The sequence below is a fragment of the Plecotus auritus genome (assembly GCF_963455305.1).
Source record: "Plecotus auritus genome assembly, chromosome: 8".
Lineage (NCBI taxonomy): Eukaryota > Metazoa > Chordata > Mammalia > Chiroptera > Vespertilionidae > Plecotus > Plecotus auritus.
In genome coordinates this window covers 20,598,493-20,625,136 of record NC_137782.1, presented here as the reverse complement: position 1 = coordinate 20,625,136, position 26,644 = coordinate 20,598,493, and the positions used below count along the sequence as shown (strand labels likewise).

General features: G+C 45.6%; 1 protein-coding gene across 7 annotated transcripts in view; it reads left to right on the top strand.

The window, feature by feature from the left end:
- The window catches only part of FHOD3 (formin homology 2 domain containing 3), a 402,086-nt gene that overhangs the window by 39,778 nt on the left and 335,664 nt on the right, over positions 1-26,644 (top strand). For all 7 annotated transcript variants that reach the window (XM_080686376.1, XM_080686375.1, XM_080686374.1 and 4 more), the window contains exons 2-3: positions 11,517-11,623; positions 21,984-22,048. In XM_080686376.1, the coding sequence (XP_080542502.1) occupies positions 11,517-11,623; positions 21,984-22,048 (172 nt within the window). The remainder of the gene's footprint in view (positions 1-11,516; positions 11,624-21,983; positions 22,049-26,644) is intronic.

The following is a 26,644-nucleotide window of genomic DNA, read 5'->3' as shown; positions in this document are numbered from 1 at the left end:
TGCCCTGAATGGGAATCGAACCGTGACCTCCTGGTTCATAGGTCTATACTCAACACTGAGCCATGCTGGCTGGGTGAAAACTTTATACTAAGTGAAAGAAGCCAGTTACAAAAGACCATATATTGTATGATTCCATTTATATGAAATGTGTAGAATAGACAAATATATTTGTATAGAGAAGGAAAGTAAATTAGTGGTTTCTGGAAGCTAGAGGTGGTGTGTTGAAGGAATGAGGAGTTACTGCTAATGGACATGCGATGGGAATCCTATATAATAAAAGTGTAGTATGCAAATGGTCCCCTTGAACGGGAGGTCGTCCGGGAGTTCGACTAGGGGGCGGGTCTGGCCTGGGGAAGGGAGGGAGTACCCGGCTGGCAGCCGGCAGCGACTATCTCTCTCTCCCTCTCCCTTCCTCTCTGAAATCAATAAAAAAATATATTTACAAAAAAATGGAGGTGAAATGAAGTTATTTGTAGAAAATAGGAACTGAGGACATTCATTGCCAGTGGTCTCTCACTAAAGAAGGAAATGATCCCAGAAGCACAGAAATTCTGGAAGGATGTGTAAGGTAAAAATTGGGTAAATTTGAATGAATATTGACTGCCCCAAACAATACTATGTATTGAGGTTCAAAATACATTTTTCAATATCTCAAAAAGTATAGACTACATTAAAGTGGTCTAGTGCCCTTAAATTGTCTGGGCAGTGATACTCATTTATAGCAGGTTCTGCTGAGACAGGAAGCCATGTGGTTATCTAGGGTAAATTACTGAAAGTATTAATAACTAGGAATACATAGAATAAAGAAAGGAAATATGGAATAATAAAAATAGTTAAACCAAAAGATGACAAGAAAGGAAGAAAAAGGAACTAGAACAAGTAGATCAAATACTATATCGGAAACTACTTTAGATGAACATACCGATTAAATACCTTTATTAAAAAACTAAATTTTTCAGATTTGATTTAAAAAAAAAGCTACATTCTACTTATAAGAGACACATCTTAAATCTATGGGCACCAAATGTTGTCAGTACAAGACTGGAAGAAGATACACCATGGAGCACTAACCAGAAGAAGTGGTACAGACGTATTAGGAACAGATGACACAATCTCTGAGACCAGAAACATTGCTCGAGAAAAGGAAGAACTCTCATAGTGTTAAAGGAGTCAGTCCATTAGGGAATATAAATAAACAGACAAATAAATAAATAAAACGTTGACAGAATTAAAAGGAAAAATAGAAAAATGCACAGTTGTAGTGGGATATTAATACACTTCTCTATAGAACAAGCAGATTAAAAGCAGTAAGGACAGCAGTAAGGACTGGCCAGTGTGGCTCAGTTGGTTGGGCATCATCCTGTGCACCAAAAGGTTGCTGGTTCTACTCCTGGTCAAGGCACCTGCCCAGGTTGCAGGATTGATCCCCAGTAGAGGTGTGCAGAAGGCAGCCGGATCAATGTTATGTTCTCACTTGGATGTTTCTCTCTCCCTCTCCCTTTCTCTCTCTCTCTCTTAAAAAAAAATCAATAAATGATATTTTAAAAAAGCTCAAAAAACCCCCCCACAAAAACAGTAAGGACAGAAGAGACTTGAGGTTCCCTTTTAACAAACTCTGAAGCTGTGGAGTACACATTCTTTCCACTGGGTCACAGAATAAGTTTCAAGAAATTTCATAGAATTGATATCACACAGGGTATATTTTCTGGCCATAAATTAAGCTAGAAATGAACAATAAAAAGATACTAGTAAATTTCCAAATATTTGGAAATTATACAATATACTCATAAAGAACCCATGGGTCGAAGAAGAAATTTCCAGTGAAATTTAGAAACTATTTTGGATTGAAGATGATGAATATATGGCACATCAGATCTTGTGGGCTGCAGCTAAACCCTAGTTAGAGGAAAATTCTAGTCTTTTTTTTTTTTTTTCCAAATATATTTTATTGATTTTTTACAGAGAGGAAGAGATAGGGATAGAGAGTTAGAAACATCGATGAGAGAGAAACATCGATCAGCTGCCTCCTGCACACCTCCTATTGGGGATGTGCCTGCAACCAAGGTACATGCCCTTGACTGGAATCGAACCTGGGACCTTTCAGTCCGCAGGCTGACGCTCTATCCACTGAGCCAAACCGGTCAGGGCGAAAATTCTAGTCTTAAACGCACAAAATTGAAAAGAAGAAGACAGAAAATCTTAAGATCTTAAACATTAGAAAAAATACCAGCATATTAATCATAAAGAATGTAGAAAGAAAGAAATAACAAAGATAAGAGTAGAAATTAATGAGATAGAAAACAAACTTAAAATAATGGAAAAGCAGTGTAATCAAAAGTTGGTTCTTTCATAAGACTAAGAAGTGAATAAAGAACTGATCCTAAACTGGTAGAGAAAGAAATGGGAAAGCGCCAATTACCAATATCAGGAATGAAAAGGGGGACACCCCTACATTCGCAAGACACGAAAAGCTAGCTGTTGTCTTTGGGCACGTCAATGCACGTGTGGGATTTCAAATGCTGTGTTTTTATTCATGCCAAGCCCCCAAATATATTTTCCTATTCAGTGTCATCACTTGCTTTAGACATAACACGTAAAAACTAAAAATCCCAATTTTATCCCATCTCCCTGACCCTAATAGCTTTTTGTCTAATGTTTCCCATGTTTGTAAAAGGTACCACTACTTATCAGTTTGCTCAAGCAAGAAACCCAAGGTTTTGCCTCTCTCTGTTGGATACCTCCACATTTGATCAATCATCATGTCTCTCCTTTCTTCCTCCCCTCTCCACTGCTTCTGTGATTGTCCCAGTGACCTTGAGATTGTCCCCCCCACCCCCCATTCCAGCAGTGGCCTCTTCTTTAGCCTTCCCTTTCCGTCCCCACCTTGCAAAGATGGTCTTGCATGCATCTCTCTGCAACCTTTTCATGGCTTCTGGTTGCCCTAGAATCAAGTCTAAAATCTAGGGGGGCCGGAAGGTTTCCCCTCTGCTGCCCTTGACCTTCCTTCAAGCTTTTGCTGTAACTGACTCATTGTCCTCATGTCCCTGGACCTCCACCAGCTGTTGGTGATCTGTCCCATCCACAGCCCTGAGGGCCTGGACCTGGCTGCCACACTCATGGCCCGCTCCCTGAGATGTGGCACAGTGCCTGGCCCAGAGAACCAGCACAGGAGAGGATCAGTAATTTGAATGAGCGAGCCAGCGAGCGAACAATAACGGATCAATAAGAATCCTGAATCTTAGTGCTGACATTATTTTTCAACTTGGCTGAAGTGAAACAAAATGGGAAAAGGTACCTGTAAACATAAGTCAGTATAGTCCAGCCTTTCTCAAGAGAGAAGTTTAATGCATTTTTAGTTATTTATTTAATGATAAAAAGGTCTTTTAAAAGAGTTCAAATATTTACCAGATTATCACACCCCCCCAGTTTATGCTCTTAATAGGAGAAGCCTGGCCTTTGTCTTTCCTGTAGAACTTGGCAGAAACTTTTGCCTTTGGTTGGTGAGCTGTGCAAGTCTGTTGACTCAAATAAAAATGTAGGGCTTGATTTGGAAACTGCCTAAATCAGTTTTAGGACGGCGGTTCTCTCACTGGGGTTGGTGGCCACTAAAAACACAACTCAGTAAAGGTTTCTGAGGAACTGAAATCCAACTGCGTTCAGAATAAATTCAGTGATATTATTTCATAACCCATGCATGCTGCATCTTTAAAAATATCCTCACACTTCACCCAAAAACATTGATTAAAGTATCTGCAATGTATATGTTGTTCCAGATGAGCCCACAGGGATTGGAAACGATTAATATTATTTGTTGGGATGAGCCAACAGGACCTATTTTCTTCTGATGTCATGTAAATTAGTTTCATTTGGTCTTTTTCTTTAGCAACCCAACCAAGCGCTACCTGTATTTTTTTGTACATGAAAAATGACTTCTTTATATGAACTGAGTCACTTTTTATTGTGACTGTATTATAGACACAAAGGAATAAACAGGAAGCGTATATGTAGCTTGCAGGATCATGAAGTGAATACTATGTCCTTGCTACCCATCTTAGGAAATGGCAGAGGGAAGCCATGGCATCTGTGCCCTCAACCTTGTCCCTCTGCGGTGGGCATTATGGATGTGGGGGCACCATGGCCCACAAATGCTCGATGGTTGAGCCAGGTTTTTGTGTTGTTTAGAACCAGAAGGGACACATGGCACTGCTTGCGGGAAAGCACTTTCCTAACCTCTTTTGCTTGTCAGCGAGGACCAGTTTCTTGTCTCTGCTGCCTTGAGAAGGAACCAGAAAGTCGAAGGAAGCCACAGGCTTCATAGCTGCCTAGCAACAGAAGCACTGTTTGCGGGGGAAATGGGTGCAGCTCTCTGAGAACTGACTGAGTGGCACCTGCTGACGCCGTTGTGTGCTCTCAGATGAGCCCGAGGTGGGCGCTCAGGGGCTCACAGGGAACCGGGCCCTGGAGCGAGATGAGGCCAAGCAGCCCTTCCCTTCTGAGCCGGGAGCAGGGCCAGCTTCGTGGGTGTGTGACTAGTGCCAGTGGTCAGAAGGGCCCTGTGCTTGCAGTTGCTATCTTGAAAGTCTCCATACTTTGATCTTTGGATGTGCGTGTTGTAAGTGAAGTACAATGAGACGATGAAACACTCTGGGGGCTTGGAGCCACAACTCACCCCCCCTGACCTCCCTGGGAGGGGCTCCCAGCTGACTGCTTCCCTACTCCCTGTGTTCCAGGCCTTTCCACCCAGCAACCACTGCTGTCCTTAGTCTGCACATGGGCTTGGGCTCCGGGAGGGGCAGGGGCAGTGCCAGGCGTGTCCGCTCTGTGGCATCTGAGGGCTGGGCATGGTGGTGGCATTCCTGCCTTGAGCTGGCAGCACACTCAGAGGGCACCTTGGTGGGGGTGAGCCTCTCCCCCACCACTGATCCAGGCACCGAGCCCTTCGAGTGTGAAATTGCAATCCCTGCTGGCCACCTGTTCGCTGTGGGTCTTTCCTCAGGGGAAGAGGAGCAACAACCACACAATATTTCTTACACGTCTATGGTCTACGGGTGGTCCTTCTGGTTTGGGCCAGTTGGACCGATCTCGGCTGGGCTCTCTGTGTCTGCCATCGGCTGGAGGGGCACCTGTTGGCTTGCCAATCCGGATGCCTCCTGCAGTGTGTGGCCGTTGGCAGGCTGTCAGGAGGGCAGTGGGAGCGACCAGGCACCCTGGAGGCTGGCTAAGCCGGGCTTCTTCGTGTGCGGGCAGAGGTCCAAGAGCAGCAGGAGAGGACAGCCCGCCTCGGTGAGCAAGTATCGCTCAAGTCCCCGCTCTGTCCCATCGGCTGCCTCGTTGGCCAAAGCAAGACACAGGCCAGCCCAGCTTCCAGGAGTCGAGAAAGATCCATGCCTTGATGGAAAGAGCGGCAGGACCCATTGCGAGGGATGTGGGTTCAGGGGCAGGAGGAACCACTTAAATGACATAAGCAAATGACATTTATTTGAGCTTTTCTTTCTTTTCATTTCTTTTACCAATCAGCATGTTTTCCCGCTTCTGAACTATGACCAAAATGAGCTTAAAGGATAGTCCTCGTGTGTGTTTAAGGAATGGTTCCGTGTGAGTCTATTTCAGGGTCACAGTAAATTTTATTGCCGAGACTAAGGCCTGCTGTGGACCTGCTGCCAAACCCAGGTAATCATTAAACCTCCCAGTAACATGCCGCTTCACTGGGTTAGGGAAAGAGAAGAATATATAAATCCAGACGTGACATCAGCCTTGTTTTAGATACACCCCCCCCCCCTAGGATGAGGAGTCTGCCCTTTGTTTTTGAATGCAGTGTCTTCTTTGTAGGAACCGTCTAAACCCCAAGCTGACCTTGTGCAACCTCTCTGCAAGGAGAGGGGGCTCTTTCCATGTCCCCAGAGATCAAGAGCCCATTTTCTTTTTTTACATATATTTTTATTGATTTCAGAGCAGAAGGGAGAAGGAGAGAGAGATAGAAACATGAATGCTGAGAATCACTGACCGGCTGCCTCCTGCACGCCCCCCACTGGAGCCCACAACCCAGGCATGTGCCCTGACCAGAATCAAACCTGGGACCCTTCCGTCTGCAGGCCAACGCTCAATCACTGAGTCAAACAGAGCACATTTTCATGGTTCGCTTTGACCCGGGAGGAGCGGCACAAAATTCCAGGATATTTGCAAGGGTCCCTCCTTGTAGATCTGTGATCCATTCCCTCTAGAGCACCCCGCCCCCCCCGCCCCCCCCCCCCCCCCCAATCCCAGCCGCTGGTTTACAGCCTGCAACCTGATCCCAAGTCTTCCTGCTCTGCCACTGCCACTGCCACTGCCCCCAAACTTCCCTAACGGCCGCACTTTGTAACGGCAATGTTATCTTCCCGCCTGGCTCCGGCGTTGTCTTATGTCCTGACGTGCCCGCAGTGTCCTGGCCACTGAGCCTGGAGCCAACAAAGGAGTGCAGGGGACATGCTGCCAGGGGCTCAGGGTTGACATGAAAATCGTTGGAGTCAGGAAATTCCAGGGCCCTTAAGTCATCCGGGAAGACAGTTGACAGGAGAGGCCAAGGCAAGGGATCAGGTTGCCTCTAAGTAGGAGCTGAGGTTCCCGGCAGGAGCTGGTCTGGCAGGAGGTGTCTGAGCCTTCTTCAGTCTGCAGGCAGAGTCTGGGTATTTCCGGCAGAATCTTCACAATGACCAGCTGGGGGCTAACGTCCACTCACTGCCTCGTCACACTGTTGTACTCATTTTTAACTGCTATTAGGGATCCCCGACAAGCCTGAAGAATTCATTTAGTGTCCCTATCAATTGGTTTGTAAAAATGATACTTTAAAGCACCCTGGCTGGGAGGCTAAGTTGGAGCGTCGTCCCGTACACCACAAGGTTGCTGGTTTGATCCCTGGTCCAGGCATAGACAGGAGGCAACTGATCAATGTTTCTCACATCGATGTTTCTCTTTCTCTCTCTTTTTCCCCCTTCCCCCCTCTCTAAAAAAAAAAAAAAAAAAAAAATCAATAAACATATCCTTGGGTGAAGATTAAAAAAGACCTAAAACCTCTCCCCAAAATATTGACACATTGTTTCAATGTGTCAGTCCAGCAAGGAAGCCCTTTCTTCCAACTCCTTGGCTCATGTGATGGTTTAAATATTAATCTTGCCTGTCTCCGGTGTCACGTTGAGGTGGGGTTTGTATCACGGGATCGGGTGGGCAGTGTGTGTCGATTCCTTTGGTGTCTTCACAGGCAGCCATGTTGCTGGGACCCCTCTGGTGCCCACGTGTCTGGGCTCCCAAAGGCGGTGGTGTCTGACCTTGCCCCCTTGCTGTAGCCCTGCCATGAGGACTCTACACACACACACACACACACACACACACACACACACACACTTCTTGAGGGATCAAAAGGCACATAGTCACATTTTCTGTTTTAGTTGAAGGACTTGCGAGCACAAATGGCTAAACTATTAGGCAGGGGAGCGGGCCTGTGACACTGGCTTGGGAAGCAGTGACAGCCTGTCTCTGGAAGGGGACCGGGGCGGTTTTATGGAGGATGCTTGGGTCACGGAGGCTGTGGGTGCTAATTATAGAGGAGGAATGGAACTGAGGGTGAACTTCCACACATTTGGACAGCTGGTTTAAAATGGCTTTTTTGTTCTCTTCTGTGTCATTCTTACTCAATAAAATGGTCTTTGAGGGAAGGAAGCATTTATGTGTTCCTTGGTGCCCAGCCTGTGCCTGACATATAATTTGGTTGAAATTGACCTATGGAAATGGTCATGGCTAATGCTGCCCTGAATGTGAGGAGAGGCGTGAGAGAACAGGCGGTTCTGCTGTTTTGGGATTCTCCTGTCAGAGGCTGAGAGGTGTGGGGCTTCCTGTTGTGGTACAGGGCTGGCTGGGAGCGTGGGGGGCCAGGGTGAGTGTTGAGGAAAACCAGATATTCACCTTGGCTGGCTGGGAATAACATCGGAAGGGCCTGTGTGGAGATGATGTGCAAGATAGCCAGAGTTGCCATAAGGGCTGCATCTGCCGGCCACCAGGAATCCCCACTCCCCCCTAACTAAGAACAGCATAGGGCTGGGGCAGGGTGCAGAGGGCTGTAAGCCTTTCATGCACCCCCTGCTGTCTCCACCTTAAGCACCTCAAATTAGCGACCTGGGAGGGCTAGAAGCAGAGTGTGCTGGAGTGGGCCTGGGGGCTCAAGAGGGCTGATGGGTATTCTAGGGGATTCTGTAAGCCAGCTGTTCAACATAGCTATTATTAAAGATTTAAGGATATACGTATACAATTAATAAGTTCTATTAAAAACAAAGATAATAAGGTACAGACTTCCGGTTATAAAATAAACAAGTCACTGGGATGTAATGTACAGCCCGTTGAATAGAGTCTGTAACATCGTAATAACTTTGTATGGTGACTGATGGTTACTAGACTGATTGTGGTGATCACATCGTACATTATATTAATGTCGAATCACTATGTTGTGCACCTGAAACTAATACCAGATTGTATGCCAACTATACTCTCATAAAAACAACAACAACAACAAAAATAAAGATAATAATAGCAACTCAAAACCTGTCACTTCCTAAATGTTTTATTACATTTTACTGCTCCTCATGCTTTTGAGGTTTCTGACATCTCTTGTATCTGATTAAACATACCATATACTGGTGAGTTGCTGCACATCTTGTGCATCCCCACGCTCAGTGACTTCACGCTGCTGGCTGACATGGGCCGCGGTGGGAAAATTTACACCACATACCCCTGCACAGGCTGCCCCTATCCCACCCCCCGGGCTCTTGCCGGGCCTGCGTGTGGACTACAGAATGACTCAGACCCCCTCGGGGAGAGGAAGAAACGCTCTACCCCAGCGGTGGGGAACGTCCAGCCCGCGGGCCGTATAAGGCCTTCGAAATAATTTGGTCTGGTCCTGCCAAGACTTTAGGGGTGAGTTAATTAAATGTCTGACCAAATATAGCAGGGTAATTTTTAAGTTGATAATTTTGTAGGGCCCACGAATGATGTAATAAATACCCAAATGGCCCTTGGCCGAAAAAAGGTTCCCCACCCCTGCTCTACCCAAAAGCTTTCTCTGGGCTCACCTGTTTTTAGGGGATGAAGCCCAAGAAATTGTTATGGCCTAAAGGGCTTTTGTCACCCCCGCCTTCTAGGCTGTTGATTATATGTGGGGTTAAAAATAAGCAAATGTGCGGATACTATCAACACAGCAGACCAAGTAGCTTTCTTAGTTAACGACACCTGTAGGAGTTAAAAGCGAGAATGAGCAGCTGTGAGTCCAGCCGTCCACATGGTCCAGTGTGCATGTTAGCAGGTCCAGGGTCTCATGGAATTTTCCACCTGGGAAGGATAAAGTCGGATTTCAGGCCTCGGGAGACCCTGAGCCCAGAGATGCCTCTGTAGGAAACTAATTCCTGGCTGCTGGTTCCACAGGTGGGGGTAGCAGTTCCCTGTGTGTTTCCCCAAAACCATGGGTGCACCCCTGACACCTCAGAACCATGAGTTTGGCCAATTTGATTCCTGGGTTAAGCGCTGTCTCGGATCAGATGATCCGTCTGTGCCAGTCAAGAATGCTGACCCTCACCAGCACGCCCTTAGAGGAACAGTTTGTTATTAGAGAAATCAAATAAGTGAATCAAATAGGATTAACCCCTTTAAACAATTTGACTAGGTGTTTCTTACAAATAACAAAGAACAAATTCCTTTCCATTTGTTGAGGATAACCAGAAACATGAACCTGCCCTGTCTCTAATTGAAAAAACAACTTAAAAAAAACCCAACACCTCATCAAACTGTACTCTTAAAATCTATGCAATGTAATGTAAATTCTATTTCAATAAAGTTGATTTTCCAAAAACAAAAAAAGGATCAGCAGCCTCTTAGAAGTGCTCACTCTAGACAAGAAGGTAGTCTCAGTTTTTCTTGTTGGGGATAATAAGCATAGCTTTTCTATCAAGAGACTAATTCCTTGTTTGAAATCTCACTGCGGAAGTGTTACCACGTTTGTTTAGAAATTTTAAAGTAGCTACACGTTCACCTCTATTTTTCCCCAACTCCCTGTCATTTTGAAATGAGAACCTAACTCAGCAAGTAGATGAATAATAAGAGCCACCCACAGATTGAGAAATCAAGCATGCAGTTGTACATTTGGGCTTCCTCGGCATGTCAGTTTTAATCTTCGTTAACATAATTCCCCTTTATTTTTATATGTCTCGGTCATTGTAAATGTCACGTGACGCTGCTGTAACAACCTCAAAATCTTCACGACTCACTGCAGAAAGGCTCATGTCTTGCTCGTTTTGGTCCAGTGGAGGCGGGGTAGCGAAGGGCTCTGTTCTGTGCAGCGATTCAGGAACCCGGGGTCTGGTGGTTTCTAGACTCTGGAGTCCTCCGCTGGCCCCTCTGCATGTGGCCGCAGGCAAGAGACGAAAAGTGGAAAGTTGTGCAGGGGTGTTGTGGCCAGGGGTGCTGGGGGCCTTGTTCACTTTCCTCACATTCCATTGGTCAGTACTCAGTTTCACGGTTGAAAACCAACTATAAGGCTGGGATATGTGGTCTGTGTGTCCAGGAGGGAAAGGGAAGGGGGTTGACAAACACATGGCAGAGCACTCAGATGCCATAAGCTATATATTGCAAGATTGATATTTTTAAGTCCTTCGTAGATCTCAGGCCATAGAAAGGATCAGAACTTAGTGGTTGAGCGCATGATCTTGAGTCAAATGGCTGGTATCCAAATCCCAGCTCCGTTATTACCAGATGGGGCATCTCTTAGTTTCTCTCCATGCCTCAGTTTTTTCATCTGTAAAGTGGGGATAATAATAGAAGTAAGGTCCATGTGAGAAGCAAATGAAGCAACATAGGCAAAATGCTTAGACTTATGCATGAACATAATTAATAACAGATAAGTTTTTGTTAAATACATTTAAAAAAAACAAGACTAGTAAGCAGAGACCTCAGGCCCTCTGTGGTATGTTGTAATTTGGGTATGCTGTCATCCAAATGGAGAATGTTTCTTTTAGCTCAGTTGTTTGTTAAGCAGCTATTGATTGTAATGTGCCAAGCATGACAGAATCTGAGAAAGCAGGCTTCTCACTGAATCAAAGGCAACAACATGTTTTCCCATCAAATTTGCCTTTGAAACTCTGGGACTCTTAATCCACGTTCACACCAGCATTGTGATCTTGGTTACCACTCCCCACATCCATAGATTCTCCTGGGCCCCTCAGAGCGCAAAGTGGCACTGGCCCAAAGGGCTCCTTCTCCACCCCCATCGACATCCACGGGGCCCTGTCAAGGCCACTCCCTTAATAGGTGTTGTGTCTGTCCACTCGATATGCAGTCTGCTCCCAGTCTATTCACAGGAACACACTACCTCCAACTGTGATCTGAACTTTAGAGAAATGCTTGATGAAAAACCCACATGGGGCGACATGCAGTGACTGCTCCATGCAGAGGCTCCCTCCCAGGAGCCGGCTGGGCTGACCAGGCTCTTTCTCTTGCAGCTCGACGACTGCACGCTGCAGCTCTCCCACAACGGCACCTACCTGGACCTGGAAGCCACCCTGGCAGAGCAGCGGGACGAGCTAGAAGGCTTCCAGGATGATGCTGGGTAAGAGCCACAAATGTCCCTGCTGACTGGTCATGACCTTCCAAGAAATGGGGTGGGGGGGGAGGGTGGAGGGGGCGCGGCGGCCTGAAATATTTTGGAGAAACCTTTGGCCTTCTTTTCACTCTCAGTCACACAAAAAGAAGGGAGATGCATGTGACACCTGTAGTCACAGCAAACTCTTTTGCATTTTGAGTAACTCATTTTTTTTTTTAAAATAAAAATTTTATTACAGTTGACAGTCAATATTATATTAGTTTCAGGTGTACAGCACAGTGGTTAGACATTTATGTAACTTACAAGGTGATCCCCCGATGAGTCTAGTAGTACCTACCTGACACCATCTATTGAGTAACTCTTCTTGACAAGGTTACTCAGGGGTAGGAGCATTTCTGGTTTGGTTTAATTAAGCATATGGTATTTACATCCTGTTCTCTTTCTCTTAAGCCAAATGTAATTACATTAATATTTTTAAGATTTTAGTGGATTGACAATTGTTTTTTTTTTAAATATTTTTATTGATTTCAGGGAGGAAGGGAGAGGGAGAGAGAGATAGAAACATCGATGAGACAGAATCATTGATTGGCTGCAGCCTGCATGCCCCCCACTGGGAATCGAGCCCGCAACCTGGGCATGTGCCCTTGACCGGAATCAGACCTGGGACCCTTCAGTCCGCAGGCCAACGCTCTACCCACTGAGCCAAACCAGCTAGGGCTGACAATTGTTTTAAACATTGTTTTTAATGACAACTCACTGGATATTTAGTTTTCTTGCCAGATGCCCTAGTACCGTGGTCGGCAAACTGTGGCTCATGAGCCACATGCGGCTCTTTGGCCCCTTGAGTGTGGCTCTTCCACAAAATACCACGGCCTGGGCGAGTGGTGTTAGAAGAATTTTGAAGAAGTGGTGTTAGAAGAATTTTAAGTTTAAAATATTTGGCTCTCAAAAGAAATTTCAATCGTTGTACCTTTGATATTTGGCTCTCTTGACTAATGAGTTTGCTGACCACTGCCCTAGTAGATCATATTATATTATATAATCTTTTGAACTCATTACAGTGGAAAAAACAATTATTATGTTAACTAACATCAAATCACTTTTAGCTTATCTAGAATTGCTTAATACTTCTGATTGCTCAGTCTGAATAAAGCAACACACATACAAAATCAAAGATGTGTCCAGAAAGTAAAATCTCTGTAAAAGTATACTTATATAATCAACCATTCCTATATTTATTAGATTACTAGAGGCCCAGTGCATGAAATTCATACACTGGGGGGCGGGGCTGTCCCTCAGCCTGGCCTGTGCCCTCTTGCAGTCCAGGAGCCCTCGGGTATGTTCAAATGATGGCTTAGGTCTGTTCCCTGTGGGGAGCAGACCTAAGCTGTCAGTCGGACATCCTTAACGCTGCTGCAGAAGCGGGAAAGGCGCCTGCCACCACTGCTGCACTCACCAGCATTGAGCCTGGCTTCTGGCTGAGCGGTGCTCCCCCTGTGGGAGCACACTGACCACCAGGGGGCAGCTCCTGCATTGAGCGTCTGGCCCCTGGTGGTCAGTGAGCATCATAGGAACTGGTCGTTCCACCGTTCAGTTGATTTGCATATTAGCCTTTTATTATATAGGATTGAAATAGCCTTCTGTGAGGCCCCCTGCCTTCTTCTCTATCCCTCATCCATCTTGAGCCACGTATATCTCTGATTTTATCACCTTCCTCCTTAGAAAACTTCAGGGGCTCCCTGTTGCTTTCCCAATAATGCCCAGCTATTTTGATCTGGTGGTCAGAGACCTCCCTAACAGTTGTTTAGACATTACCTTGCTTGAGTTAAAAATATATTACTGTCAGATGAATATTTTCAGAGAATACTAAGTTTTCATTAACAGCTCAAGGAAGAAAAATGGGAACCTGTTAGCGTTAGTCTCCTACCTGACTCCACTGTGTACTGATGACTTCCTGGATTTCCCCTGTTTTATCACAATTTATGGTCCATTTCTCCTAATTGTCTCTCTGCTGCTAAAACTTTATGTGGTCAGGACTAGTCCTGTCTGACTATCCAGTGCCTAGCATTTTCTTAACGCCTTATAGGCACTGAGTGAACGCTGGTGGCCGGTAAATGAGAGGGTCCCAGGATGGATTCCTGAATGTCATGACCACGAGCACCAAGAAAACCAGGGTCCTTGGTGGGAACCAGCAAGGTTCTGTGAGGACGCCCTTCCTGTCTTTGGAGTGGTTCCCAGGGCCACACCAACAGTGCGTGGGGAAAGACCTGGAATCTGCCATCGGTTGTGCAGATGTGAGGGCTATCATTATTAATTCACATCAGATTCTACTCATCATCACTTAAAAAATGACTAATATGAGACGGATAGATTTGAGGAAATTCCATTGTCATAGTTTTTACCAAGTACTTGACCATGATATCCCTATCTCTAAGATGTCAGAATTCAGGCTGGGCAACAGTCTAATTGGGTAATTTTATGGCTTATTGATCCAACAGACGTTGGGGGTGTTATGAGTACATCATTGTCAACTTGAAAAATGTTTCTAGAGGTGTTATACTTAACGACCATGTCCTGTATGATTTTCTTCTCTTTTATCAAAAGTTGAATGATTTAGAGATAGCTTAGAAAAAAAAGTGTTAATATATTAGACAGAGTTGGGGAGGAAAATAACCTTTATGGAGCACCTGCCCTGCGAACCACTATACTAGGCACCTTATTCAAGGTATGTTTGTTTAATAGTTCATTCTCTTACCAGCCATGTGGCTGGATTTTATCGTCCCCATTTTTTGTTTGAAGCAACTAAGGGTCAGACCTTAAATTCCCATTTCGGGCTGCAGTGGATGGTGGAGCCAGGTTCGAACATCAGTGTGACCAGTCCCCAAGTCTGTACAGGCATGCCTCATTTTACTGTGCTTCATGGATGCTGTCTCTCTTACAAACTGAAGGCGAGGTCCTTCACCAGCAAAAAGATTACAACTCACTTTATTGTGAGACTTGTTTTAGTGCGAGACTCTTATTGCCTTGGTCTGGAACCAAACCCACAGTATGTCCCAGGCTTGTGTACTCCTCCACCATCCCAGGAGCATCTGGGCGAAGGCACTTTAGGTTCTACTGAGGATGTACAGTCACACCTTTGGTGACATGAGGGTGGTTCATACAAGGACACCTTCAGTCCCAGGTTAAAACACTGGCTGCGGTTGAAACAGCACCAACCCTACAGCAGGGAGGACGCATCTGCTGCCGTCCTCTGGCCCTGGCCTACAGCTCACTCTGTCAACAACACCAGCATCAGGAGCTGGAGGCTTCTCCCTAAAGAGCCAGGGCCCTGCCGCTAGGTCAGCAGAGTAGATCCTGGCTTCCTTTCTTCCTTTGTTCCCTTCTGAATCATCACCTGGCCTTGGGCCCATGGTCCTTGACCACATCTCTGCACCCTAACAGCATGCGATGCTGGGGAAATGAATGATGGCAAGAAGGCAGGACTGACGGCATGGGCGACTGCAAACAGGGGAAGGTAGCCCTAAAGCTGTAGGGTAGCTGCGCATTTGACAGTTGTGCCACAGCTTACCCCAGAGCAGGCTTTATGGCTTTGAATTAGTCTTCGTTTTTGGTGCCCCATCCCTCATCTTTTGGAATGTACGCAGGATGACCTTCTCTTTGTCCAGAAGAGCGTGAAGAAGCCACACTCTTTACTGCTCTCTGTGGGGAAGCCTCTCTGTCCCTGGCCTGGATTGCAGAAGACATGCCAGGATTAACTGTCCTGGCACTGCCAGCTCACCCCAGTCACTCCCAGGCTATTAACCACCACTGAGCTCTGGCAGGGCTGGCTGGGAGCAGCCTACAGGCTGAGCCCTCCTGCGTAGGTGGGAGGTGTCCGTGCACATCTGCAGCCTCACTTGCCCTGAGCATCCCTCCTAAGTCCTCTCCGGGAAGCGTGGCATTTGGCAGAGTCTGGGTGCCTGCGAAGTCATGTCTCCCACGAATGGGAGTTAAAATATAATTCCTTCCTAGTTAACAATTGCCCTTCATAGGCACGAAGAGGTCAAATGAAATCACATTCTTCTCTTGATTTCTTTGTATAAATCATAGCAAAATATCCCCTAATGAGACCATCTGACGGAGACACGGGACCAGCTATGGGAAAATGATGGTGTTTTCCACACGGTGCGCTCGGAGTGAATTTTCCTTGCTGGAGCAGTTTGTTTCTTTGTTCTCGTTCATTGCCCTGCTCTTTTATGCCAGGACTAAAAATTAACTCACCCCTTGTTTAGAATGATCACTCAAGCTATGGCTAAAGGGAGAAGAGGGGAAAGACCTTCAGAAGTGGAAGGACAAAGCGATTACTCTGCTGCAGAGGGAGCCAGGCCTGGTCAGTGCCTTCCAAGGCCGGGGAAGTTAGTAGCGGAAACAGGAGCCCCGAAGCCTCTAACGATTATGCCTGACCCTGCCATGGTGTGACCTGGCAAGCCCGGTTCCTTCCCTGTGTCAGCAGGGATTCCAACAGGGCCTCTGGCATCCGAGGACAGCATAGTACATGGCAGTGTAGCCTAGTGGTCAGGGGCACTCGGGCCTTGTGCTGAGTATCGTGGCTGTGTGGCCAGCTGGGTGGGCCCCTTTTATTTTATTTTTTTATTTATTTTTATTTTTTAAATATATTTCATTGATTTCTTACAGAGAGGAAAGGAAGAGGATAGATAGTTAGAAACATCGATCAGCTGCCTCCTGCACACCTTCCCACTGGGGATGTGCCTGCAACCCAGGTACATGCCCTTGACCGGAATCGAACCTGGGACCCTTCAGTCCGCAGGCTGACGCTCTATCCACTGAGCCAAACCGGTCAGGGCGGGGTGGGCCCCTTTTAAAGAGCTTTTCCAGGAGCCCCACCAGCAACTTCCACATCCAGTTCACCGAGGACAACTGTGTCACGTGGCCACCCTTGGGGGCCAAGGAGACTGGAGAAGGGAGTTTTTAGGTGGGTACGTTGTCCCCTCAAACAAAATTGGGTTCTCTTGATGAGACAAAAGGGGAAAATGGAAATTGGGTAGGTAACCAGCAGGGTGTGCCTCAGCAAGGAGAGAGAAAATTTCAAAGAAAGGGCAGTTAACACCATGCCCACCACAGAGAAGCCAAGTTGCGAGAGGACCAAGGTCAGGCCAGGGTGTCGAAGGAGGAGATTTAGGGAGAGAGGAAGCAGAATAGTCGTGGGTGGGGGAGAGAATGGAGGAGTGAGAAGGGGAGGCCGCAGGATGGCCCCAGAGCCAGGAGCTGTGAACGCGTTCAACCAAGGTTTCTTTCCCATTAGGGGTACCTGGGGATGAACGGCTAAAACTTTAAAAATCTTAGAAGAAAATAGGAGCAAGTTTTCATTTCTTAGGTATGACACCAAATGCGTAATATTATTTTCCCACTTTACAGACAAGGAAGCTGGGGCTCAGAGAGGCTAAGTAACTTGTCCAAGATCACACAGCTGGCTTCAGAGTCTTTGCTTTTCACCTCTACTGTCTTCTAGGAAAGACCAGAATGCATCTGGAGATGAATGTAGTCGCAACTGGCTCTCTTGAACTTGAAGTTTTTGAGCAAATAATCTTAGCTAACACTATCTTTTTCACTTGCTGATGACTAATTCAAATCCTTCTTCATCTCTTTATCCCTCAGCCAGAACACTGGCTGCATCTCACCTCTCCAGAAGCTTAGTAAAAGGAAGCTTATTCCCGGGGCAGTTGCTGAGGGGGTCCTAATTTCTGCTTCTGCCATGTGGTCAAATGTGTTTTCTACTCTTGATCGAAATCATAGTTTAGTTCTAATTTGAGTGGAGAAATGTTTGGGGGCATTAATTTTGCTGTTGGTTGTAAGAAAAAGTCATCAAGTCTTTGGCTGCATGCCACTTAATAAATTAATGTATGCACTTACTCTTATAGCCACAAAAAGACTTCATATGTTATTCTTGCAAAAATATTCTCTTGAGCCTGACCAGTGTGGCTCAGTAGTTGAGCATTGATCTGTGAACTAGGAGGTCACGGTTTGATTCCTGGTCAGGGTACATTCCCGGGTTACGGGCTTGATCCCCAGTAGGAGGCAGCTGATCAGTGATTCTCTCCCATCATTGATGTTTTTCTCCCTCTCCTTTCCTCTTTGAAATCAATACAAATATATTAAAAATAAATAAATAAAAATATTCTCTTGAGAGACTGGGGCAGAACTGAAACATGGTGTCTGGAAGACTTACTTACTTGGTTAAACCAGCACTCTTCCCCCACCCCCCAGCCCCGCCCCCCGGTTCCCACTTCAAGCCATAGGCATGGTTGTAGGAGAAATTTGGTGTATTCTGAGAAGCCAGGAAGTTTTGGAAAGTTCCTTCACCAGCAGCACCCTCACATCCCTGGCATGTTTGCCTTGATTGGAGTTCCCTTGAATTGAGTGTCTATTTTAGATAGTTTTCTTGTCACTTGGGTAGCACTGGCCTTGGATGTGGGCACCTGATTGGCTGTGGCTGATCTCCAAAGTGGTGATGTTTCCCTGGCAGTGGCTGTGCTGATAGGAATGGAATCTGAGTCTCCCTGGGGAGTTTCAGGTCAAATTAAATTGCTTCTGCCTCAGGGTCACCCTGCTGCAAGCAGGCGGATTCAGAAGGAGGGGCAGCTATGAAACGGATACAGCATGTCAATATCAGGGAGGAAAGGATCACTCAAGTGTTTATGCTGAATCCACTGATTTTTGGAACATGGAAGCTCCATGAAGCCGATACCAAAGTTTGTATTAAGGTTCTCTAGAGATATAGAACCAACAAGCTATCTATCTATTCATCCATCTAGTCTAATCTTTCTAATATAATCCATTTGGTCTACCGAGTATATCTAGAGAGATTTACTTGAAGTAATTGGCTCACTCCGTTGTGGCGACTGGCAAGTCTGAAATCTGTAGAGTGGGCCAGTGGGGTGGAAATTCAGGTAAGATCTGATGTTGTAGTCTTGAGTCCAAAACCTGCAGGTCAGGCAGGATCTCCAGGTTGCTGTTGCCTTGAGGCAGAGCGTGCATCGTGCATCTCATATAGAGTGAATGAGGGAGCGGATGAAGGAACACCCATCAGGGAGGTGATGGGAGCACAGGCTCTGGGTTGCACTGCCTGGGTTGAATCTGAGCTCTGTCACTTGCTAGCTGTGTGACTTCAGCTATGTTGCTTAACCCTTCTGGGCTTCAATTTTCTCATTTAAAAAATGTTACCTATTTTATAGGAATTTTTTGAAGATCATATCTGTATAAAGTACTTAGACTCTTGTCCCGCACGCGATAAGCATTCCATGGAGGTTAAAAACTGTTATGAATATTATTTTCCAAACCCAAACTGACATACTGTCCCACCGGGGGCAGGGGGAAATCTACCCACGATTATTTAATTTTCCTTTGAAAGTTTTAGCCATGAAACAGAAGACAAGGGCATACTTCCTACAAAAAGCCTGGAGATAAAGTGATTATTTTTAATAGGTGACATGATTATGCCCATAAAAGAATCGGCCCAAGGATTTTTAGAATTAATAACAGCAGTGAGAGATGGCCATGTACAAAGGAAATGCATGAACATCAACTTTCCTCTAATAGTAGTATTTCAGCATTAATCAAATTTAAAGGCATTTTATGATGGGTGCCCTTTATACATTGATATTTGATATATATAAATAAAACATTAAACTTCCTGTAATCCTTGAAGTCTTAGGAAAAACCTTATCTAGTCCTGTTATATTATTTTCATAATTTGCGTTGGAAACATTTTCTTAGATTTTTGCTTTTTAATTTTTATGTGTGTCCTCTTTAATAGATTTTAGCATTGAGGTTAAACCACTAAAAAAATGTGGAGAAGGTTGTATAGTGAGGCAGCTGTACAGCAAAAGGCAGGATGTGGCTGGTGACTGGAGCCAGACACTCTGCCTTCAGGCCTGATTCGATTTCCACCAGCCCTCTGACTTTATGGAGGTTATGTCATTTCTATAGGCTTTACTTTCCTTGTCTGTAAAACGGGCACAATGATGGTACCCACATCAAAGACGGGAGAAAATGGAGGTGGGTGAGGGAGGAGTGGGAGATGAAGGACACCTTCTGGGGACCTGCCTGCGCTCACCGCCACTTGTCTCCGCCTTGGTCGGCTCCCTCCTCTACCAGTAACTCCTGGGATTTGGCGCCTCAGCCCCTTAGGTGGCTTCCATAGACCTTGGCTCTATTCTAAGAATTTCCACAGCGATTCCTCCCATCTCAGGGTTTTGTGTAGAAGGGCAGGCAAGGAAGGAGGTACAGAATTGGAATTATAAGAGAGAAAACTACTACAAAATAGGCCTTTTTTGTTCTGTGGTCTCTTAAGTTCCACCAGGGTTTGGCTTAACCCATCCGATTGCCTGGTTTGTCAAGGCAGAAGCACAGAAAGGACGGTACCTCAGAGTGGCTGGCCTGCCAGGGCCGCCTCAGAGACTGTCCTGGTTTTCATGAAGGCGCCTGGAATCCTAGAGCGACCGCCCCACGCTCTCACTGGGGGACTGCAGAATTCTCTGGGAAAACTTAAGTGCTTCCTCAAAATGTGACTTTGCAGTTGTTTGAAGATAAAAGTGAGGGCCCTTTGAACTTTCCAGAACCTGAGGTATTCTGAACTGTTTCCCTGGCCATCCCTGCTTCCCCACTCAGGGCATCCAAAGCATGTGCTCTGCCTCCCGTCGTCTGGTATTCATCATCGACTCCTAATGCTGATAACAGGGCTATGGACTGACGGTGCTCCAGGTTTGCTCTTCCTCCTGGTTGGGGCCTGGTTCCCCTCAGGGCTTCCTCAGTCTCTGCTCCCAGCTCTGGGGGAGGCTCCCCACCGAGGCTTCCCCACTCCCCCCCAGAACACCTTTCCTGGCAGTTCACAAAGAAGGCCGTTCAATGATTGAGCGCAGGGCACTGACGGAAACTTTCTTCCTGGTACCGTCACAGGAACTGAGAGTGTCGACACCAGGATTGTGAGAGAGAAAACTATTTTGTGTGTGTGTGTGAGGAAGAAAGTTTTGAAGAAGTGTGCCCTCCTAGGAATCTCAAATCCATCTTCTGAAGATGGGTCAAGGGCAGTGGATTCATTGTAAGCTCCTTGAGACTAGTGCCTTGCACACAGCATATATAAATCAATCAAATGAACAAAGTGGGAAGGCGGGGGGGGGGGGGGACCCTGGGGATTTGAAGGGACTGGATGCAGGTTCTCTACCTACAAGCAGCTGCAGGGTGGGAGGCCACTGCATGCTTTTGTCCGACTACGCAGCTGGCTTTCCTTTCTCCTTTAAAAGAATAAAAAAACCACCTTTTGACACCCTGCTTTCCCCTCTGATCTGATCTCAAGCATAAGAAATAGAATTGTTTCATTGATTACGATGAATCCATAATCACAATATTAACAGTATGCCTGGTGAGATGTCTGTTCCCGTCCCCTCCAACACAACCGTAAAACCAGGAATTACTGCCAGACTCCTTTACAAAGGAAGCCCTGATGGGCAGGGATGAGAGAGGCCAGAAGGGTGATGGAAGGGCAGTTCCGCCACCGAGAGCCCCAGCCGCTTCCCTGCTCCATGCTGGTGGGCTGGCTCCGTTTTACCTCTGTCCATTGGCTTCTGCTTTCTTCCAGTCTCAAAGCCTTTGCTACCCTCAGGTAGCTAGGACTCACGTTTCTTCCCATTTATCATCTTCTCTGTCACCTGCTCAGTGCTTTAGGCCTCCTTTGCATAACGTGGGATGAGCCCTGGTGGGAACAGAATTGGGGAGGGGCCAGCTCTTTGCTTCCTCATAAGGAATGAAGTGAGAAGGAAACAAAGGTGAAGTGAGGTGTGTAAATTGGAGTTCCCAATAATAAATAGCCTATAAGCTCTTTGGTGGACTCCATCTTCCTGGAAAAGAGAAAAACCCGGTAGTCTTGAATTGATACACAGCAAAGCAGCTCTTTCTGATTGCCTCACTGCATGTGCCCCTTTCCTATATCCAGAAAAATGTAAAAATAGCCATGGGAATGATCAGGCAGATTTGTGTTGTTACATTCCTGGGATTTCACTTTATGGGCACAGATTTGAAAATTTTCCCAACATGGTCAAGCATGAGAACACGCAAACTCTGTGGATGGAACAAGTTGACCGGGTTTGGCAATAAAATGCGTGTGTCAATCCAACAGAGTCAAACTTTATTATATTATTTTCTGGAAAGCCCTGTGACATCACGTTATTTCAGGAGAGATTCTTGTTCTGTTTGGGTCCCCGCTTATCTGGAGCCTCTGTCTGGTGGATGTGTCAGAACCTTCGAGATGATTGATGACATCTAGTCTTCTCGTCGACTCCTCTGATGCCCGTGTGTGTTTTCTCTCCATTAGGCGGGGCAAGAAGCACAGCATCATCCTAAGGACACAACTGTCCGTGAGGGTCCATGCCTGTATCGGTGAGTGACATGTGTAGGTGGGGATGCTTGCCATCTGCTTTCCGTGATTAAACATGTGATGAGAAATGCCACTCCAGGGAATAAATAGTCACTGTTGCTTGGGTTAGCTCCTGTCATTGGGTTGTTCAAGTTTTTAGTGAAGTAATTTCTAGTAGTTGTTTCTGCAGCCCTGTTCCGCCTGACTCCCTTTGTTGTTTGGATAGTGAATAGGGCTGGAGGTAAGACATTGCTGCTGAGGTTCCTTCTGCTGATGCTGGGAGAGATGAAGGCCTTCCTGGGGCTGTGCCAGTGTGAATCTGCCAGTGAAGTGCCTGCCATGTGCTTCTTGGTGGGTCTGCGAAGTTACCTGTGGGGGAGTGAGGTCTGAGATGCGGTTTCTGGTCAGGTGATTGAAAGGGAACCCTCAGGTCAGGGCAGGGTGGGCACATGTGGATAGTGAGCAATACAGTGTCGCACGTACTTGTGGCTCAGGATGGCTGGCCTGCGGTCACTCGGGAACCCCATCGGGCCATTCCTGCAGCCATTGATTTTCTTCTGGACCCACTGGTTTCCCAACTAACACACAAGGGTTGAATGGCGATGAAAGGAATTATTTATGCAAACTAGACAATCTCTACGTAAAGCGTTTCTGAAACTGGCTTGGTTTCCTCCTGGCGTTGGGCCACATTGAGGTAAGTATGTAATATAGAAAGAAAAAAAGGAGCTAATTTTACTTTATGCGTAGAAGTTCTCCATATCTGAGTAATTTCGCTTTTACTGAATATACACTGTGGTCTTAATTCAGGCCTCTAATTAGGAGAGCGTAAGTCATCCTGTTGAGGCGCAGTCTGCACCTGGAGTGTGGTGTGCATGGGTGGAGTGGGAGGAATCATTTCTGGTCCCTTCTCCTTCCTGCATCCCTGCTGGAGACCCAGGGATGGGGCAAGGGAGCAGCGGGATGTGGAGGGAAATCCGTGTCAGTTTCCTTCCGTTGGTGTTAGGTATGGTGGAGGTGCAAGTGCCTGGAATGAAAACCTTTGTCTAACTCTGTGTCCAGAGTAACTGTGCAGCTGACTCATAAAGCTCAGGAGGGTTTGTAATCTTGTTGGAAGTAAAGTAAGACCTGTAGGACCTTCAGCCAACATTAACCATTCACTTCTCAACTGCCTGTAGCACTGAGCAACCACAACCCATGTATGTGCACTTGATTAAATTTAATTGGTTACACTTTTTCAGTTATTTCACATGTATCAATCATGTCTACCTGAAGAAAAGGCCTATAACTCTTTTGGATAAATTCTCTCTCACCCCCAATGCAGTATCTAGAGCAAATCCAGGCACTTATGTGCTGAATTGTTTAAAGTTCAATATTGGTTGAAATATAACTGGTTAACAGTAGGATTTGGAGCATGAGCATGAATTTGCATTTCCCAGAAATAATAAGGCAGTGGAAGGCAGATTTATACTAAAATGGGCTTGTTAAATATCCTAATGAGCTAGCTCCTTGAAGAAAATTCACGCTTTTGTAGTATGGGCTGACATATTTTAGTGTAGGAGTTTTCTAATTTGCTGCCATGTTATTGACTCACTGCATTAATTGATGTATTCCATAGTCCTATGAAATGCATGTAAAACCCATATCTTATCCCTGTGGCATGCTGAGCACCTCTAGCCGGTCCAGCCCACTCTCTCCCAGGACACTCAGGACTTTCTGCTCCAGGGGGTGAACTGGGTGCTTATGGGGTCAGTGTGTTTGTTCCAAACCTTCTTAAGCCAATTGCACTTGCTATTGGAATTTTGTCATTCAATGAAATGGTAACACAAATATTTTATAATGTGAGTGTAAAAAGTCATTGCTTTGAAAGTTCATTGACTATTTTGGAAAAGAATCAAAATTAGTGCAAAAGCCTTTCTGTCAACATAAGTGGGTTGTGACAACTACACAAGGTACCAGAATGTTGTAAAAATGTAGGTTTCTGCCCTGGCCAGTGTGGCTTAGTTGGTTGGGCATTGTCCTGTGCACTGAAGGTCACTGGTTCAATTCTCGGTCAGGGCACATGCCCGGCTTGTGGGCTTGATCCCTGGTAAGGGGTGTGCAGTAAGCAGCCAATTGATGTTTTGCTCACATCTATGTTTCTTTCTCTCTTCCCCTTCCTCTCTCTCTAAAAATCAATAAAGAATCTTAAAAAATAAAAAAAAGTAGGATTCTGCCCTGGCTGGTGTGGGTCAGTGGTTGAACATTGTCCCATGCACCAGGAGGTCATTGGTTTGATTCCTGGTCAGGGCACAAGTCCAGCTTTTGAGCTTGAGTCTCAGTGGGGATCATGCAAGAGGCAATGAATCGATGTTCCACTCTTATGGATGTTTCTATCTTTCCCTCTCCCTTCCTTTCTCTCTAAAATCAATAAAAACATGTTTTAAAAGATGTAGGATTCTAGTCTTCACAAGTATCTTTATTCTTGCTTGACTTCAAAGAAGCTGACATGGAAAATCATAGGCCATGTTATTGGAGTGGTTCATGAAAGAAGGTCCATGTAGAATTCCAGGTAGTAGATCCTTCATCAAAGAAACATCATGGTCCAAAACAGGGTATGTAAGTGTGTCCCCTTATGTCAGTGGTTCTCAACCTTTCTAATGCCGTGACCCTCTAATACAGTTCCTCATGTAGTGGTGACCCCCAACCATAAAATTATTTTCGTTGCTACTTCATAACTGTAATTTTGCTATTGTTAATGAATCGTAATGTAAATATCTGTGTTTCCGATGGTCTTAGGCTCTACAGCAGCGGTTCTCAACCTGTGGGTCACGACCCACAGGTTGAGAACTGCTAGCAGGGTTGCCTAAGACCACTGGAAAACACAGATATTTACATTACGATTCATAACAGTAGCAAAATTACAGTTATGAAGTAGCAATGAAAATAATTTTATGGTTGGGGGTCACCACTACATGAGGAACTGTATTAGAGGGTCACGGCATTAGAAAGGTTGAGAACCACTGCCTTATGTGCTATAAACAGGATGACCAGCTGCTCATCACAGGCAAGTCAGGATGGTCAGTCACTATAGCTGCAAATTCAACTAAAGTTTTAAGGTATGTGCTAGTATGTATCATTTTTAAAGAATTTTCTGGTTTAGTCAGTTTTCACCATTAATTAGGTCTGAGTGTATCAGATGAAGGTTTGATATACCCAAGAAGGCAAAGTTTTTCCTTTGTATAAAAAAATCCTCTTCCCTATTATTTGCAAGATATGGAAAAGATTTATTATAATAGCACTAAATATTATCCTCAGGAATGTATGCATCATGTGTATGAAGTACCAGCCTCCATTGTGATGTATTCGTTCCCTTTCCAAATGGCAATATTAGGTGAGATTTCTTGGGGATGAAAAGAACCCAAACCTGGTACGATCTTCAGTCAAAATAAAAAAGGAACACATGACTTGGGGGACGGACAAAAACCTTTCACATCAGTTGTCTGAGTCCTTGTTTCTTTTCGAGGTTCTTCTTCTTCTTCACAATATGATAAATAGTTGATTTATTACAGGCATTGGACAATGGCTGCTGTCTGAGGCTTCCCACCACATGCAGCTTCCCCAGCCATCTTCCTTTCCACCTCACAGTTGGATTCAAAGGACCCAGGACAGCTCTGGCTCATGGGTTTAAGATGCTATCAAGTAAATTCCTTGAAAATAATGTTTTCCTCACTCTTCTCCTTCATTCCTGTTTTTATTAAGTGTAAGAATGTGTAGAATCCAGGACTGTGTGCTGATGGATTGGAGGTGACATGCCCTGGGAATTCTCCAGTGTTAACTTTGGAACTCCATGCCAGTTGGGACGAGAGCAGAGTGGAGCCTTCATGGTTAGCAACTGAGCAAAACTCAAGAAATGAAGGCCACGGGGCACTGCTTTGCTGGTCACAGTTAGCAGCGAGATAGGTCTTCTTTAACAGCACAGTAGTTCTGAGGCATACGGCAGGAAGTTGGAATGAGATTTTGGTACGGAGAGAGCCCCCACCCACAGCTTTTTGCACCTCTATCCTCCACTGTAATTATTTCTTTGCACATTTTTAGTATGACAACTCGAGGTAATATATTGTGGCAAATAGCACATGACTTGCCTTCTGAATCTAGCTGGTCAGATCATGGGCATGAAGTTACAGATATGAAAAAAAGGAAAAGCTATGATAGGCACAAGAAGGCTGCATTTTATGAGGTTAGCTAGAGAAAATAAATTTTTTGATCCCTGCATGCGATCCTATTTCCAGACACCAGAAGAATGTTCGGAGGGCCAACTGGCTCTGATGACTAACTCTTACCAAGGAGAGAAAAGGAGTAGAACTGTGGGTGAGGAATGGAATCGAGAATTAAAAAAAATAAGTTTGAAGTCATCAGGATCCTAATGTTAATGTCTGAATGTTCTCTACTAGCTGACTGTGAAGGCATTTTGTTTGGCTTAAAACTCATGTGCCTCGGGTTTCTGAAGTAGACCCTGTTTTCCCATTGAGAAAACAGGCCCTGCCGATGGGTGGCCCGGCACCTAGAAGGCTGGCACTGTCAAGTATCCGGCCTTGGTTAAACAGAAGGATAAAAAATTGGCCGAAGACTCCAATGTGTCA